The 18,550-nt window shown below is 38.1% G+C and overlaps 1 protein-coding gene across 4 annotated transcripts; it reads right to left on the bottom strand.

The window, feature by feature from the left end:
- Positions 1-5,004: 5,004 nt before the first annotated feature.
- tnk2a (tyrosine kinase, non-receptor, 2a) lies at positions 5,005-18,163 on the bottom strand. Of its 4 annotated transcripts, XM_084102888.1 has the most exons (17): positions 18,054-18,163; positions 16,369-16,516; positions 14,245-14,422; positions 13,924-13,994; positions 12,268-12,495; positions 12,020-12,175; positions 11,127-11,404; positions 10,924-11,050; positions 10,699-10,845; positions 10,454-10,548; positions 9,916-10,110; positions 9,134-9,225; positions 8,982-9,026; positions 7,536-8,908; positions 7,353-7,448; positions 7,125-7,252; positions 5,005-6,839 (listed from the first exon to the last, which is right to left on the bottom strand). In XM_084102888.1, exons 3-17 carry the CDS (start codon positions 14,405-14,407, stop codon positions 6,833-6,835), a joined length of 3,201 nt encoding a protein of 1,066 aa, XP_083959014.1. In that variant the 5' UTR covers positions 14,408-14,422; positions 16,369-16,516; positions 18,054-18,163; the 3' UTR covers positions 5,005-6,832. The 4 variants fall into 4 exon arrangements, with proteins under 4 accessions (XP_083959014.1, XP_083959011.1, XP_083959012.1 ...); XM_084102885.1 differs by lacking the exons at positions 16,369-16,516; positions 18,054-18,163 and adding an exon at positions 14,575-14,763; XM_084102886.1 differs by lacking the exons at positions 16,369-16,516; positions 18,054-18,163 and adding an exon at positions 14,575-14,763 and having other exon boundaries at positions 12,268-12,474.
- Between the last annotated feature and the right edge of the window lie 387 nt (positions 18,164-18,550).

Below are 18,550 nucleotides of genomic sequence, written 5' to 3'. Positions count from 1 at the left end.
ACTCATGATATACATTTAAGCAGCAATGGATTCCAAAATCCATCCCCTTCAGGTTACAATGGTGATAATTAACGTTTCTTCTTTAATCAGAAGCATCGGCATAACAGCATGAACAGCCGCCTAACTCACATACAACTCACTTCTCTTTTCTCCTTTTTTCTTTTCCCAGAGCGCTCTGCCTTAAAGGGGGAGGGCAGGGCACAATATAACCTTTACACAAATATATAAAACTTTGAATAAGACAAAAAAAATTATGATTTTTTTTTTCTTAAATAGATTGTTATTGTTTAACATCTGTTCCCCCAAATAAAATAATCAATTTACAAATAGTGAAATAAAATAAAACAAAATAATTTCATTTTATATCCGATAACCTTTAAATGGGTGAATTCTACAGTATTTTGTCTAAATCAATAGATGTAACTAGTTTTCGCACAATCTATTGACTCTCCACAGATGGCTATAAGGGATTTGATGTGGACATTCTTGTTTACTTTTTTCTAAAAAGGTTTTCTCTAAAGATCAAATCGCCACATCATAAAATAGTTATGTTTTCTCATGATATTGAGTTGCAAGATGCCTGAAAAACTGCAGCGAACAAGGGAGGGATGAAGATAAGACCTATGAAGTCAGGAGTGTATTCACAGCTTCACAGATGTCTTTGCAAATTGTCCTTCCCAACCAAACACACACATTCACACCCACAGGCAAAGCAGGTGTCAGTGGCACCTTCTAATTAAGAAACTTTACCAGCATGAGTGTGACAAGTCACATGGCTAGTTGAGACACACTCCCTTTTTAGTGTACTTTAAAGTAATACATTCATTGGTTTGCAAAAGCTATAGAAAAAAAGAAGATGGCTAGTCTAATCAATCCAGTCTGAATCTAAGTATAACTGGTTTTGTGCTTGGAGTAATATCTAACAAATTGAAATGCCATGGATTCAATTAACCAATCAGCCCCTGAAACAGAAGAAAACTCCAAGAGACAAAGCTTACATCTGCGTATAGGCCCCTCTAATATATTGATTAAGCTGAAAGCCTGCCGACCATGCCTAGCATCTCAGTACTGACCGAGTATTGATTTATCAGACCAACAAATAAGTGTAGTTTATAATTTAGGGAATTTAATGTAATCCATAAATTCCATCACTAAGCATGATCACAGGTTAACTGCAACATGTCTTGTTCTTATATCATCTGTTGGTAGAAATAAATGTAATATATATATATATATATATATATATATATATATATATTTTTTTTTAGTGACGACAGAGAATATTACTTATCTGATATATATATATATATATAAATATAGCTGCGTGCCTTTAGTCACCGGGGTGGCGGTGTCACCGGCTTGGGCCCTCCATTGAGAGAAATTTTAGACCACAGTGAACTCACACTAAACTAACAGAATGAGAGTTCTGCTTGCTCATAAAACATTCACTACTATAGGCTTAAAGGCACAATATGTAACTTTTTTGCTTTAAAAATAGCAAAAATCACTATATCTATGTTATATATATATTTTTAGTTGTGTACTTACATTATCCCGACTGTTTCCAACAACTTTCAAGCCAGGAGAAATTTTAATTTAATTCGAAGACACGGCACGTTTCTTTATTTCCGTTTTGTCGCAGTCAATGGCGTCATATCCGCGTTGTCCCTGGTTTCAGCTCGTGCTGCCATGGCAACCAGAGTTATGAACCAGAGCCCTCTGATAGTAACCAAGACGACAGACGTGGACCACTGTAGTTCGCAATGTCTATCTGCACGCTGTTGTTGTTTCGTTCAAACATTATGGACCATGGCAAGCAGACTTTGGATAAAAAAGGAGAACTAAAACGAGAATCAATATCAGCGCGGTATTTTCGAGATGCCAAGAGCTCCCATAGACAGTATATAAACGAGAGCTCCACGTCCGAGACTTCGACCGCTCCTACATGTACTTTATTAAACAGGTGAGCACATTTACATAAAACTAATCAATGTTATATAGTTCAACAATGATAAAATGTCAGAATATGATCTGTATGTTATTCTAATGTTGATCTAGCTTACTGCTAGTCTCATACAGACAAACTAACACATAAATTTCAACACATTCAAATGCAGCTTAGTGTAATAGTGTAATGTTAGACCAAGTGAAACAGCGCTGCGTTACCTCACAAGTTTAATTTGTCTAATAAACTGACCTGTGAGTAGTAATTCTGCGTGTAGTTCGGTAGAATGAAATGTCCATATTCCTTTTATATCCGCGGGACTCGCGTCGCGTGTGGAGCTGATAGCTGTCTCTTAGCAATCCCGAACTGCTTCATATCACAGTCATGATAAAAGCATCGATGTATTCAGTCATCCATAAACATTATTAGATCGGTCGGCTTGACGTTGACGACAAGATCCATAATTCTTAGCAAATGTTGCGTCATCAAACTACGCCTTTGTTATTGTAAATAGGTTAGCGACCCCTAGTGGAGAAAAAATCCCATACTGTACGTTTAAGAGATCTAACCAATTTAGATGGAAAGGATCTCAATGTTAATGCAGCTGCCTATACCCTATAATAGACATGGTATAGGCCTACTTAAAAAAAAAAAAATCCAGCACAGCGCTATACAACAATGAAATGACCCTTCACAATAGTGCTTTACAATGAACAGTTAGAGAGCTGCATATTTGGCAATTTATCTGTTCAATAATACTCGCCTATTGAGTAATAAAACAGCTTTATCGAGATTAAGCGTGCTTTTTTGAGAGTTTCTCAAAAAAGCGCGGGTTTTTTTGAGAACCAAATAATAATGTTCTAGGAACGTTCTTTTTAGGATTTATTTTTTGCAACCAACGTTGCAGGGAGATTATTTTTAAATAACCTAATATAACTTATTCAGAACGTTCTCTAATGGTAATTTTTAGGTCATTATTTTGCAACCATAAAATAACATTCCCAGAACGCTGCTAGGTAGTTATTATTAAATAACCTAGAAATAATATACAGAATGTTCACTAATGGATATTTTTAGGTTATTATTTAATAACCAATGGGCAATTCCGCACAAAAAATTTCACATCCATAACGCCAACTAAATACAATGGCATTGTGTTGGCGTTATGGATGTGACAGTTTTGCGTGGAATTGCCCCAATTTAAAAATGAATGGTCATTTCGTTTTACTGGCTGACTAACATTTGTTTATCGATCTCTTTCTTGAATAATTACTTATAATTATGCACCGATACGAAATTTCTCCACCGATACGGATTCAGAATGATATCAGCCGATACAGATAGTTCGATTTTTCTTAAGGAAAACAAATCTCTCCCAAAGAATGCTGCAAACTATACAGGGAACCCTCTAACTTGGTCCACTATAATATTAGGGTTAAAAAAACACAACATAGCTATTAAATTCAACTTATAATTTATATTTGCACTCAAATTAAAGTTGAAATGATTGTATACAAATCAGTTTTATAGTTTTTGTAAACAAAACAAATTTATCCAAACATGATACAATTAACAGCAAATAAGCTCTTCTCTATATGTTTAATTATACATTTGTTACAGTATTATTATTCATTTGTTACTACATTTTAATTATACGTTTGTTACTACAGTGCAATTATACATTTCTTACACTGTAACAATAAAAAAGTTCTACAGTGTAATTATTTTTTATGACAGTGTCAATTTTTTTTACTACAGTGTAATTATACGTTTGTTACATTGTAATTAAACATTTGTTACTACATTGTAATTATATGTGTGTTACTACAGTGTAATTATATGTTTATTACATTGTAATTAATTATACATTTTACAGTGTTAGTATATGTTTATTACAATGTAATTATACATTTGTTACTACAGTGTAATTACATGTTTATTAGGGTACCCTGTGAAATATAGTAAATCATAGTGGACCAATTTAATCTTATTTAATCTTCCATATGATGGTCGATGTGCTCAGAATAGTTTTGAATAATTAAACAATAAATAAAAACAAGATATGGTCTGTATAATGATTATTATGGGCATCCATACATAGAATTATGTTCTGGGAATGTTGGAATAATGTTAGAGGAATATTAAAATATCATTAGCATAACGCTAGGGGCATGTTACCATCAGTTAGAATATGTGGAATATACATTCTACAAACCAAAAACTAATGTTCTATTTCCGTTTAGAAAACTTTAATGGCTATCCAAAAACAAACCTCATATATATATATATATATATATATATATATATATATATATATATATATATATATGAGGTTTGTTTAATGCATAATGTATATATATATATACATTATGCATCAGATGTTCAGCCAACGGTCCGTGGGCGTGACGTCTAAGGCTGAGACAGACTACTAGACAACTGAAATGGACCCCTTAAAACCTGGGGTTATTTGTCAAGTTTGCTCTAGAAGTGCTATTAGTGTAATAGAGAATAAATTCTTGTCTGGAGAATATGAAATATGATACAAGTAACTTTGAAAGCAATGCATTCTTTAGCACAGCACTGACATCTAATGGTGGATTAGAGAAATAAAGATTTAGAGAAATCGTCAAATTATCAGCATCCATATTTCAAATATCTTTTAATGCCTGACAAACTAACAACATAACAGCAAAATACATTTTCATTAATTTGTACTATTTTATGTATTTCATTATATTCTAGAAATATATTTATATTCATTAGACAGCACCATGTCCTGTACATTTTGAAATTCAGTATATGTTCTGTAAGGCTTCTCACAGCTCATGTGGAAATCCATGGTGCAGCTCCACTTCCAGGGTCAGTGGGCCCCATGGTGCAACTCCACAGAGTCAGTGGGCCCCATGGTGCAGCTCCACTTCCAGGGTCAGTGGACCCCATGGTGCAGCTCTGCCTCTTGGAATCTTGCGTTCTGTATAATCTGTGAATATATCTGTGAATAGTTGCCATAATACTTCAAACTCAAAAAGGCTGATAAAATAATGAAACCTCATTCACACGAGTTTTAAATATATACTTCATTACAAAAATACATATAGATAATTATAGAATACACATTTATAAAGCTTTTACAGTAAGCCCAGCATTCTGCCACCCAATTCAGAAAAAGTGGGAGGCAACCAACATAAGGTGAGCACTGACACAGGCTATATTCCAAAAACTGAACAACAATTGCAAAGACATGAACACAAAACCAGTGCAGGTAAAACATAACTAGAATACTGAGGATCTGTAAAGGAGGCAGATGAAAATTACAGAGCACACAAGCACAGAGCAAAAGCCTCAATTTGCTTAGTAAGACGTCTGTGCGTGATTGATGCATGGTCAACATGTTCTGACAGAAGAAAAATGCACATAAAAAGCTGTTATTCAGTTCCAGTTAAGATCATTTCATTAATACACACTTCTCCTAATCTTCATACAGAGACTAAGTGCTGTTTCTGTGATATATGAACCTGAGCAAAATCGCAAAATGCAAAGTTCAAAGCAGAGTTCCACTTACCTAAAAGTAAATGAAAAAGATGATATTCTCATAATAGTTAAATCAGCAACTGAGAACAATTGGTCCCGTGATAAAGACAATGAAGACCAACAAAACTAACACGAAACTGATGAATTAAGAATACACTAAGTGCATTTACAGTATTGTATGCAGCCATCATGGCACATGAAAAATGGGTTTATTCTAAAATAGTCTTGTCTAGCCAGACTTTTGACATGAGGAATGAACATTCTCAGTTCGACCAGTTTGTTTGTTTTAATCGTGGGTTATCTGAAATAGATTAAACCACAATAATAGAGGCATGGAAAAAAAAAAGACCAGCTGTGTGTGATCTGTGGCTGTGCAGTCTTAGGCGGCGACTAATTTTACCACCACAGAATAGAATAAAACTAATGAAAAACTAGTATAAGCTGATATTAGCAACAAGGCCTATATACTGCATGCAACATCATGAATGAGAGTTAACCGAAGTATGAGCGTAAAATATAATGCATAAAGGTGAGGTCATATTATCATGAAATTTCACAGGAAAAAGTCCATTGTCAATAATGTAGCGATGTATTAAGCACAGCTTACACAGAAGTCACTTTCAAACCAAGTTGGTCATTCGCCATGTGACCTTGAACCCTCTGAGGAATCTGTGTGGGGAAATCTTTTACCCTCACACGAAATTGCTGATCACATGGATTTCAATTCCTATTGAAATGACGGACTTCTTACACAAAATTTGCAGAACAGTAAATGCGACTGCACCTTAATGGTCTATACATCCATTCATACATCCATTAAAAAGCTTATAATGTCTGACCAGTATACCCTGCAATGTCTTTACATTAAATTAGGAGATGTAGCAACCATTACAACTCACATCGCTCAATTAATATTGAGCAGTGCTGATAAGATTTAAATGATGTCCCCACTTTTCAGAAGATACCTACTCCCCTGCATAAAATATTCTGAATAAATAAACTACAAACATTTCACAGGCTGAATGCAGTAGGGTAAAGTCACATTTGATGCAGTGAAAAGCAAACTTTTCTCTATTTTAAAACTTAAGCAAAAAATACAAACACAATCTGATGTACATGGTTCATTTTTAACTGTTCACATTGCACTTGTTGTACTTCAAGTAAGTGAATTGTGCATTTTTCTTGTATTGATTATATGCAGTTAAGCAATGAATATTCAAGTGACCTGCATAATCTATTAGCAAACATCTACTGTATAACTGGTCCACAGTCAAAGAGCTGAATTCTCATTGGATCGATTCTCATTGGCTTTGCTTCGCTGGAACGGAGATCAGCTCTGTTCTTCCGTTCTTGCCATTAGAACCTGACACAAATCAGAGAGATATGTTGAATATATGTTGTATTCTTCTTTACTTTATTTTTCTGTGTAACACAAAAGACAAAATTTAAAGAATTCGGGTTTTTTTACCCTCCATATAATGAATATCAGTGGGGTCAAAAACAACACTGGACCCCAATGATTTTCATTGTATGGACATAAATGTATTGAAAAAAAAAAAAATGTTTCACTGAGGAAAAAAAGTCCTAAATAAGGTAAATTTTCATTTTTGGGAGAACTATTCCTTTAATAATCATATAGTTATACTACCTATGTCTAGATGGACCGTAGGAGTCCAGCATTTGAGTGCTGGCCTGCTCCAGATTCCAGCCACATCTCTCCAGAGCTTCTACGCATTCAGGCCGAGCCTTCAAACCCAGTCGGAACAACTGCTCCACCTACATCAGGAAACAGTCATCTGTGTAAATGCTTCAAAGATCTTTCATCATCCATGAGCACCTCTCTCTCTTTTGTGTCTGAAATGAAGCACACAGATACCTTCAGATATTTCACAGCCTCCTGAAAGTTCCAGCTGTGTGTCTGAAGGGCCGTTTGACACTCCTCTACAGTCACTCCATGTACCGCCTCCTGCACCTACAGAAACAACCAATCAGTCATCTCAAAACACCATGACATCATTGAGTAGCCAATGGTGAGAGTCTCTGGTGAAAAATTGCTTACTTGTTGTATCGTGACACGGTTGTAGACACCTGCTTGGGTGCTGCTCGGCCAGGCCAGACTGTTGGAAGTCCCGCTGTTACTAGTGTGGCCGGGGGAAGAACTGGGCTTGTTGACTTGCTGTTGAACCATAGGCCTCACAGTGGCCATATTTGTGTTTTTTTTCTCATTGTTTCCCTCTGAGTCTTTCAAGAACCTCTCGTACTTGTCCAGGTATGCCGGTTTCTCAGGTAGCAAGTAGTAATGAGTGCTGCTGGCCTTCACGCCACCATACACGATAGGGAGAATGCAGGGACTCTTAGCCGGAGTCTGGCCCACTTCAGTAGATCCATACTGAGAACTTGCAGTGGTGGCGGTTGATGTAGATGATGTGATGGAGGAGCTGGATGGCGCAGAGGAATATGATGACGGGGATAGGCAGGAGCCCAATGATCCGACGCAACAGAGGCTGGATCTCTGTTGAGGGGAGCCGCTTTGCGGCACCATAGGGCTCGGTGCTCGAGAGTTGGGCTGAGAAAGAGCGTGATCCCTTGGGGGTATCTGAGGCGGACAGCGGCTCACGTCTTCTTGGTCTCCAAGAGAAACCGACAGTCTGCTGCCATATATTCCTGCCCGCTTAGAGGGCCGCATGGGTGGGATTGGGATTCTTGGAGGAATCTGAGGCCTGTCCTCATAGGAGGAGGGCAGGATGATCTGTCTGTGCGGGGCGAGAGCTGAAGGAGTCGGGAGGGGTGAAGAAGGTAGGGAACGTCCGGTCGGAGGGACCCGAAGCTTCACCATCACCTCCCTTTGTAGCTCCTTGAAGATGTCTGCTGATTGCGAAAACGAGTGGGATTCCTCACCAAGCTTGAATGGTAGAAAGAGGTTGTCCTCCACATTGCATTTACCATCGGCTTTAATGTCATCCTCTGATTGTGTCTGTTCAGATACAGTGTCTTCCTGCACTGCAGATGCATTTATGGAGCTCACTTCCATGTCTTCCTGCTCAGCACACTCCAAGGCCACTTCGTCATATGCCGGAAGAGAAGGTAGGGGCCGCATATCCCAATCCACCACAGGAGTAGGGTGCATGGGGTTGGGCAGGGCTCGATTGGGGCTCTGCGGTGGCGCCATATCTAAGATAGATGCGGCGTAGGATAAGGGTGGTTTCGCTGTGCTGGGGTTGGGCGTCTCGGTAATGGGTGAGGGTGATGTAGAGCTAAAACTATCGTCACCAAAGTCAATGAGTGAGACTTCGCTAAGGCGGTCACTCGGCCTAGTGCTTTCCCAAGGCCAGGGGCGTAAACCCAGGTACGTGGGAGTCTTAAGCGAGAGTTTCTTCACACCCGTCACTATCAGATCATCATCATTGTCCAGCACAGAGTCGTAAAATGGTTCTGGGAACAAGGCAAAACTTTAGGAAAATTGGTTTTGTCATGTGATTCTTAGAAGAAAAGAAATGGTTCTTACTCTTAAGAAGAACTGCTGGTTTAGGAGGTCTGGGGGGAGGTTGTTCTGACACAACAGTAAGAAAAGATCAGAAATAAAAGAAGACAGAGAGAAGTGGTGAATTTAAAGAAGAGCAGAACAGCCCAGCTCAACAAGATCAAGCGATTGCTTACTTTTAGCCCGGTTTGGAAGTTTAGTGGGCTTGGCCGCATTTGAATCCAGCCCAAGAACATCTGGAGGATCCATAGGATTACCAAGGTACAGACTGAACACAAAGCACATTGGGTAAATAACTAAATAAAACATCTTCTACAGTTTGACAACACATGTGCTGCAAATCTCACAACGCAACCAAATACATAAACGCGCTGCAAATACTCACAACAAGTGTCAAACCTGGATGAGACATGCTTATTGTTCAGTGTCTGCTTGTCAGTGGTGTTGACGATGACCTTAAAGGTGAGTTTTTTGTTTATTTTAACATCCTGATCGTATGTCTGTTGTGAGTATTTGCAGTCCGTTTCTGTATTTGGTTGTATTGTGAGTATTTGAAGCACAAGTGCTGTTAAACTGATGACAATGTTTTCCACATTTGCTGTTCTTTTTCTATTTGCATGTGTTTTATTTTTCAGTTTCAGCGCATTGAGCTCTTTCGGCCACTGTATCATACAGTTCTTGACATTTTTGAAATCACAAAATGAATCGAGGTTAAATAAAATTTAACATATCAATATTCAAATTTTCCATTAAAATAGTTTAAAAGCAAGAAACTTTATTATAATTACAGCAGAATTCCCAGAAAAAGAGTGAAAAAGGTTAAGAACTACTGGGTTAAAATAATATATTGCTGCTCTCTAGTGGTGAACACAAGTAAAGCGGTCTGTTCCCTAAGAGAGAAAAAAATCCATAGAGTCTGCTAACAAGAGGTCAGTCGTGCATGGTCATGGAATATTACTCATCGATCTTGTCAGGGGCGCCCCAACTTCGGTGTGGGTCTGTGTCTCCATGGCCTGTGTGGATGAAACTGTGCTTGAGAGGTCGGCTGATGTCGTGAGCAGACAGACCAGCCACAGAGGTCACCACATTCCTCGGGAACTGTCCCACCTTCAGAGTCTGTCTGTTCTGACCTCTCCACCAATAGTTCTCTGCTCTGCAGCACAGAAATTAGGCTGTAAAAACAGACTCAAAGAACTAGAGTAAACACACAATTTGTTTTCAAAGAAAGCAAGGCTGCTTTGTCAAACATTCATGTCATTAGAATAAATGGTGAAAAACTAGGACTGTCAAGAATAAAATAATTGCAGTTAATTTAATGATTATTAAATCTATTGATCAAATTCTGACTTTGGCATACCTTAAAATGCTTTCTTTCCTGGGCCATAGGTTAACAGCAACCACATAATACAGTGGTTACTCAAACCTGGCTCTAAAATACTCTAAACTCTAAAATACGTCCTCACATGCCCTCAAAAAACTCTAAAATGCGTGCTCACCTGCCCTCAATGATAGTGATGATGTCATTGGCATGAATCTTAAGTTTGTCTGGTTCATCAAAGTCCTGCAGTGCCCTCATGTCAGTGGGCATTGTCTATAAGTGAATTAGAAAGACTTCATCAATTAAAACAACCAATAATTAAATTGACATTCTGGTGTACGTGCAATTCAATAAAAAAGACTTTGATACAAGGACATTCTATCCAGTATAATCACCTTCTGTTGTTGCTATTCGAGACCTTACCTCCACAAGGAAGTCCCTGAGGGACACAAATGTCGGCCTGTCCTCGGGTTTGGGCGACCAGGACTGCAGCATGACGTTATAAATGTCCTGCGGACAGTCCTCTGGTTTGATAAGCCTCTCTCCCTCCCTATCGATCTTATGGAGAATCTATGCAAAAGGACACACAGATGTCACACCATCTTTACTTACAGAAAAAAGTGTTTAGAGTCAGGTATGTGTGTATACCTGACTACCATTGAGTCCAACCCATGGTTCTTGCCCATGAGTGAACATTTCCCACAATGTTACTCCAAACATCCAGGTATCACTGGCATGGGAGAAGGTACGGGTCTTCAGGCTCTCTGGAGCACACCTGCAAAGCACAGGGCATGTCAACATGGGCTGGGGGAACGAATAAAAAGTAGATGGTGGTCTATAACTCTTCTCACCAGGCAAAAGGGACTTTGTGATGCTCCTGCATCACGTAATGATCATCGTTTTTAGGCAAGGCCCTCATTAGGCCGAAGTCACCGATCTTGATGAGGTCGTTGGAGGCTAACAGGATGTTGCGTGCAGCCAGGTCTCTGTGAATGAATCGTCGGGACTCAAGGTACGCCATGCCACAGGAGATCTGAACGGCGTAGTGGCACAGCACCGCTATCAAAATATGACCCTGGCGCTTCCTCAGGCGGTCCAACAAAGCACCCAATGGGGCAAGTTCTGTCACCTGAAACACAAATAAGATGGGTAGTTCACACAAAAATGAAAACCATTAACAATTCTAAATTTAAAATGTTGGGAGTCAGTATGATTTTTTAGGTTTTTGAAAAAAGGTCTCTAATGCTCAACAAGGTTGCATTTATTTGATCAAAAATACCAGTAATATTGTGAAATATTATTATTACTTAATATGACTTTTCTATTTTAATATATTTTAAATTGTGATTTATTCCTGTGAGGGCAAAGCTGAATTGTCAGCAGCCATTACTCCTGTCTTCAGTCACATGATCTTGTAGAAATCATTGTAATGTGCTGATTTGGTGCTCAAGAAACATGTCTTATTGTTATCAATGTTGTGATGCTTAATATTTTTGTGGAAACCCTGAAACATTTTTTTTTCAGGATTCTTTGATGAATATAACATTAAAAAAAATGTACAATGTAAAAGTCTTTACTGTCACTTTTGATCAATTTAATGTGTCCTTGCTAAGTAAAAGTATTAGTGTAGTTCAGTTTCAGGTTTAGGTTTGTTTGCTATACCATAAAGGTAGACTATAGGAACATAGTTGTTTTTTTAAAGACACAGAATGCCATTTTTAGTACTTCAATTCTCATTCCTCACCATCTTCATGGGGTGTGTGAGGACAACACCATATAGACGAATAAGATTGTGGTGGTCCAGGGAGTGCATGGCGTTAACTTCCCTTATGAAGTCATCTAGACCTTCACCCTGCTGGTCCAACAGGTCTGTCTTCAGGCACTTTACAGCCACACTCAGCTACAACACAGGAAGAAACTCTATGCATTATATTCATTTTGCATATGGATACCTAATCATTACTAGTGATGTTTATCTCCCTTCCCTCTTACCACTCTTCCAGAGGGGGCTTGCCATTCTCCCCGTTTCACCACTCCGAAGGAGCCGTCTCCCAGTTTCTCGTAGAGGGTGAGGTCTCTGTCACTGATGAGGCAGGTGAGATCGGCTGGCTGACCGTCTGGTTGAGCTGATGATGGGGATGAGCTGCGGAACACCGCTGGAGTCTGGGAATCGGAGTCAGGACGCTTCCCGGTGAACACCTGCTGGCCCAAGCACAGAGACTACGGCTGAGGGTGATTCCACCTGCCTCTGACTCCAAGATGCAGTAGCTTTTCACACAGTGAGAGGTGTCATTTATAAACCTGGCAGACATCAGTGATAATCTATGTGAAGCTTAAATGCAGCTATGAGAAAAAAATACTTATTTAAAATCGACATATAAAATCGACATATTTACTAAATCTCCTTCAGCGTTTCACAGAAGAAATAAAGTCATACAGGTCTGGAATGAAATGGGGATGCGTAAATGATGACAGAATTAGAATTTTTATTTTTGTGTGATCTATCCCTATACACACAGGCACACGCACACACACACACACACACAGTATGTATATAATATATAATAATAATAATAATAATTCATTACATTTATATAGCACTTTTCTCTGCACTCAAAGCACTTTACATGGAAGGGGGAATCTCCTCAACGTACTCAATATATATACTTAGTGTGTGTGTGTGTATGTGTGTGTGTGTGTGTATATATATATATATATATATATTGTGTGCGTGTATATATATATATATATATATATATATATTTTTTTTTTTTTTTTCTTTTCTTTTTTTTTTCTGTTAATTGAAATAAAGCTGAAATAATATACATAAATTAAATGTTGCCTTGGAAATAAACTGAATTAAGTTCAAGTTATTAACTGTAAATACTAAAAAAAGTACTAAAACCTAAAACTGAAATAAAAAAAATAATTACACTTAAATAGCACTAATTTAAAAAATGAATAAAATGATACTAAAAATTAAAATAATAATAATAATTTGTTATATTTATAGTATATAGCGCTTTTTCTGGGTACTCAAAGCGCTTTACATATGGAAGGGGGGAATCTTCTTAACCACCACCAATGTGCAGCATCCACCTGGATGATGCAAAGGCAGCCATATTATGCTGGAACGCCCACCACAAACCAGCTTATTGGTGGAGAGGAGACAGTGATGCAGCCAATCAGTATATGGGGATTATTAGGAGGCCATAAGGGACAGAATGCCGATGTTACACCCCTACTCTTTTTCGAAAGACATCCTGGTATTTTTAATGACCACAGAGAGTCAGGACCTCGGTTTAATGTCTCATCCCGAAGGACAGTGCTTTTTGACAGTATAGTGTCCCCATAACTATACTGAGGCGTTAGGACCACAGGGTGAGCGCCCCCTGCTGGCCTCACTAACACCTCTTCCAGCAGCACCAGGCTCAGCCCTGCTTAGCTTCAGTGAGCAACCAGTCATATCACCCTGTAATATAATAAAACTAAAATAACACTAATATATATATATATATATATATATATATATATATATATATATATATATATGTGTGTGTATATGTGTGTGTGTGTGTACATATATATATATATATATATATATATATATATATATAGGCATTTTTCATTTCAGGATCCACACCATACCTTGCTCATCCATGACTTCCGTTTGCACATGGCCCTTCTCCTTTTCACTGCCTCCCACAGCCGTCTCTGACCTGCGGAGCCAGAGAGGGATGAAAAATATATAATAAGATATAATAATATAATACATTATAATATAATGTAATGTAATGTAATGTAATGTAATGTAATGTAATGTAATGTAATATAATATAATATTCACCTCATCTTTTTTAAATTATATTATATACCCAAATAAAATAAATAATTTAATAATAATTTAATGAATTCTTCCAACATTCAAAACTCCTCTCACACAGTTAAAACACATGCAACCCCACTCACCTGGGCGGCCCATGCCGATCTTTTCAAGGTCCTCATTTTTGACATAGTCAAAGTGTGAGAGACGTGTGACATTGAGGTCGTCACGGATACGCAGAAAATACTGCTGGAGCTGCACGTCGGTGAGCAGCTCCATGAGCCACTCCGTACCCTCGTCAGACTGCATGTCCTCACCGCCCGGCTGCACACACACAACATAAGCATAAACAATATTATCCTCCACAGTTCTGCTTCTCAAGTAAATCTGTTATTTTAAGGACATTTCCTGTAACACAAACAAAACAATTTTTTTTTTTTTGCTGTGCAGAGGAAACAGTACACAGCATCTTTTACCTCGTCTTTTACATTATAGTGTCGCTGGTAGTCTGAGATTGCCGCCATTTGTGCATGGAAAGCAGTGCTTTCAGGGAGTGTGTGTATGAGTGAACTGCACTCCCTCGGGGTGTGTCCTGTTTTCACAGTAAACTGTCAAGCGTCTCCTCTAATCTGCCAGATATATTTCTTTTGATTCTTCAACCTCCCATCAGCCGCAACATGAAGCTCTCTTTTATAAGCTAAAGTCAAGAATAGCATGTGTAATCTGATTCTTCGCTGAAAAAATAGTTGCAGTCTCATGTGAAACTGAGTCTTCTGTTGCAAAACCTCTGCCCAGCCTCCTGAGACTTAGTGTGAAAGATTATTCCCACCCTTTTGGATGAATGAATCAGTGCGCACAGTGCCTTAAATCCAGTTCATTGCAGTCCTGTCCTGTCTTCCAAACATGTCAAGATCCATCTTCTGTCTCATCTCCTTAAGTCTCAGTCAGATGAATAAAAAGGTCACAGCTTGTTAACGGAAAAGCATTTCCATATTAGTGGTTTTTTTTCCAGAAGAAGAATTTTGCTTTCTCTTGCTGAGTCACTGCGAGGTGCAGTAACGAGTGAGGCAGACCTCAAGACACAATCCTTAAGCAGTATTGCAGTACAAAACAGAATGTGCTCAACATCGCACAGCTTAACCTCGCCCACAAAAAAAAAAAAAAAAAAGGTTATATTGATGTGTCAACATCATTGTACAAATCCTTTGTTTTATTTGTGGCCATTTTTCTAGTGACAGGAAATTACTGAAATAGGATTAGGAAACGTCTCTAGCCGGATTCAAACTCACAAAAGTGTCACCACACTACATGCCAGAGTATGTGCACTATTACGGACAATAGATGGATGGATGGATGGATGGATGGATGGATGGATGGATGGATGGATGGATGGATGGATGGATGGATGGATGGATGGATGGATGGATGGATGGATGGATGGATGGATGGATGGATGGATGGATGGATGGATGGATAGATAGATAGATAGATAGATAGATAGATAGATAGATAGATAGATAGATAGATAGATAGATATACAGACAGTGACCCGACATAACACAGATTTAGCCGACTGACCAATCAGAATCAAGTATTCCAGAGAGTTGTGTAATATATATAGAGAGAGACAAAAAGGCTGTCAAAACTTCATTGATTCTATTGGGGAAATGTACATCCACTTATGGAGCAGTAAATCAGGAAGTGTTCACCCATTCATTACTGATTTATGCAGGGAAAGGTGTAGAGAGAATGTGATTGTGAGTTGCCTAAACACCCTGAATTAAAACAGCCCACACACGTGCATAAAACATATTTATTCACACTTTTTCACGAAACACGTAAACCATCATAAATCACCCGCTGAGTGTGACAATGACGCATTAACCCTTGGCAACTAGAGCATGACTAAGAGGAGCAGACAGAATGCCACATGGCATCTCTTTCCCTTCTAGAGATCCTCTACGCACAAATATGAGGATTTCCAATACAGGACACTGTCGTAGGAGACAGGGTAGGTGGAAATGTCCACCCTCTGAAAATCTGATATTGTGAGATATTATATTTATGCAACAGACTCACACTGGCCTTATATAGTGGTACAGCAGGTTTAGAAACCATAAATTAAATATTTCATAACCAATTTAAACTATTCAGTCTGTTTCAGGACATTCTAAGTTTAGAGAACTAAACAGAAATAAGTAGATAGATAGATATTACTTATTTATCCAGCAAGGCATTTATGGTGAACTGATATCTAGAAGTGGTCTTACCAAGCTTTAGGCCAGTCCTGAGGTCTTCAGAAAATGTCCACTAAATAGAGGATGTCAGGGACGGTCCTCTGGCGGTCCAGTGTTTGACAAGGCCATGACAGGCACATATGAGCCAAATCAAGGCCGCTTCTGACTAGGCAACGTCAAACTGCACAACAGATTTACATATGCAGAGATGAGTAATCATGGTGAGCTTTTATTGCCTTGTTACAATGTGTATTTTCAAACATTTGATACTGATTGCAGAGATTTGCACACATAGATGCACGTAAGACGGATAATCGTGAACCCTTAAGGTGAACATCATCCAGTTTACATATTCAAATCGTTCTTGTGGACTGACTTATCTCTTTCATTCAATGAACAAACACGCCCTGAACGAGTCAGTTTCTGAATTGGGAACTGCATACTAGCAGACTGCTCTTAAGAGTAGTATCTATGTTAATGTGGTTTCTGAAATCAGCAAGTGTTTTGAATCTGTATAAGACTCGGACTTAATATGTACTGTTGTAATAACGCTTGTTTTGGTCACAAACGACTCTGTGTTAAACAAATCTGTTGAGTGAATGATTCAACGAATCATGTCATTCATAAAACACTTTCGCCACTTGCGTAACAACAGCATTCAAATCTAAATGAATCTTTTTGGAGAATGGATTAACTGAAAGTAATATAAATCCATGTTATTTTAGCATCACTGAGATTTGTATTCATCATTTTAATTTTAAAGTTTTAGTAATTTTGTTGTGTGTTTTTGGCATTTTAGTTATTGCATTTTTTCAATGTCTAAGTTAGTTTTTATTGATTTTTATTTCAGTTTTAGTTATTTTAGTAGGCTACATCAAGTTAAACTGAATTAAAACGACAAATGTTGCTTTGGAAACTAGCTGAAATAAAATAAGTTTATGATTTTGTTTTTCATTTAGCATTTATTTTATTTCATGTAACTAATTATTCTTTTTTAGTTAACTGTAAAAATAGCCCTGATCTAAATCTGTGACCAGTTGAATTCTATACCAAGACTTGGCAACCGGATAGTTGGGATAATGAACTATATTACCTGGGGATATAATTGTTTATTTTTTGTGACTGAATTATTAGGCTATTACATATTGAACAGTTGCGTTTTGTCGTATTGCTGTTGAGTCGTGCTAAAGAACACCATTTACCCGTGATATCACTGTAACGCACTCCATCTTGTGGTTTATTTCTTTAAATTATAACATTTTATTAGAAATTTAGCTTAGATCGAATATATAAATCATAAGTCGGGCAGTCGGTCCAAAAGGAACTATATAAAACGTTTTGAGTTTCCCATCTGGACAGCATTTCAGGAACCATAAGCGCGTTTCGAGTCTTCATCACAGGCCCATCAGTGTGGTCTAGCTAGACAGCACGCTAGGTTTTGAGACACAGCCACTGTCTTCTTTATTTCAGATACAGGCGGAAATAACAAGCTCATTCAAAGAAGCGTAAGTAACCTCTCTATAAATAGATAGTTAAGTTCAAACAAATAGGCATGAAAGGCCGGTGTTATCATACTGATCACATGCTCTGTAGTGATGCAGTCTGTCATCAGGATGGTTAGCGCAGAGGTACCTGCATTGATCAGTGCCGCAGTCCGAGCTCACATTCATGTAGTTTTGAGTGAATTACATATCAAGACTGTTAAATGATATACTTACCTCTTAAATAGTCGTTTTAAAGAAAGAGAATAAGCTGATCAGCGGCCGTAATCCTTCTTCACCCTCGGTACAAGGATGCATCTCTTTCTTAAAGCGACAGCGCTTTTTACGCAGACGAGCGCGCGGGGGCGTTTGTATCTTTATGGGAATCTTATGTGGTTCTTAAACTAAGCTAAATATAACAAATGCAGATTTAATATAAACGAGGCATTTGAACATGTGTGATTGGGCACTACAATGTTTTAGTTGCGACACATTCTAAGGTAATTTACTATAACATCGTCAAATGACGTCGTAGTATAATTTATTAACCTGATGAACACTGAACAGCCAGCACCTACTGGTTTTCATGGTGCATTATGGGGATTTTGCACTCCATTACAGCATATTTGCTTCAATTGCTTGTGAGGACCTACTTTACTTTATAGACGAAGCCAGTTGCAAATACACTATTATAACATATCTTTTGGATTTTTTTCTTTTCAAAATGTTGGCCC

Source organism: Abramis brama (genome assembly GCF_963993115.1).
Source record: "Abramis brama genome assembly, chromosome: 24".
Lineage (NCBI taxonomy): Eukaryota > Metazoa > Chordata > Actinopteri > Cypriniformes > Leuciscidae > Abramis > Abramis brama.
The sequence above is the reverse complement of the archived record's forward strand: the minus strand, read 5'-3'. Positions and strand labels throughout refer to the sequence as shown.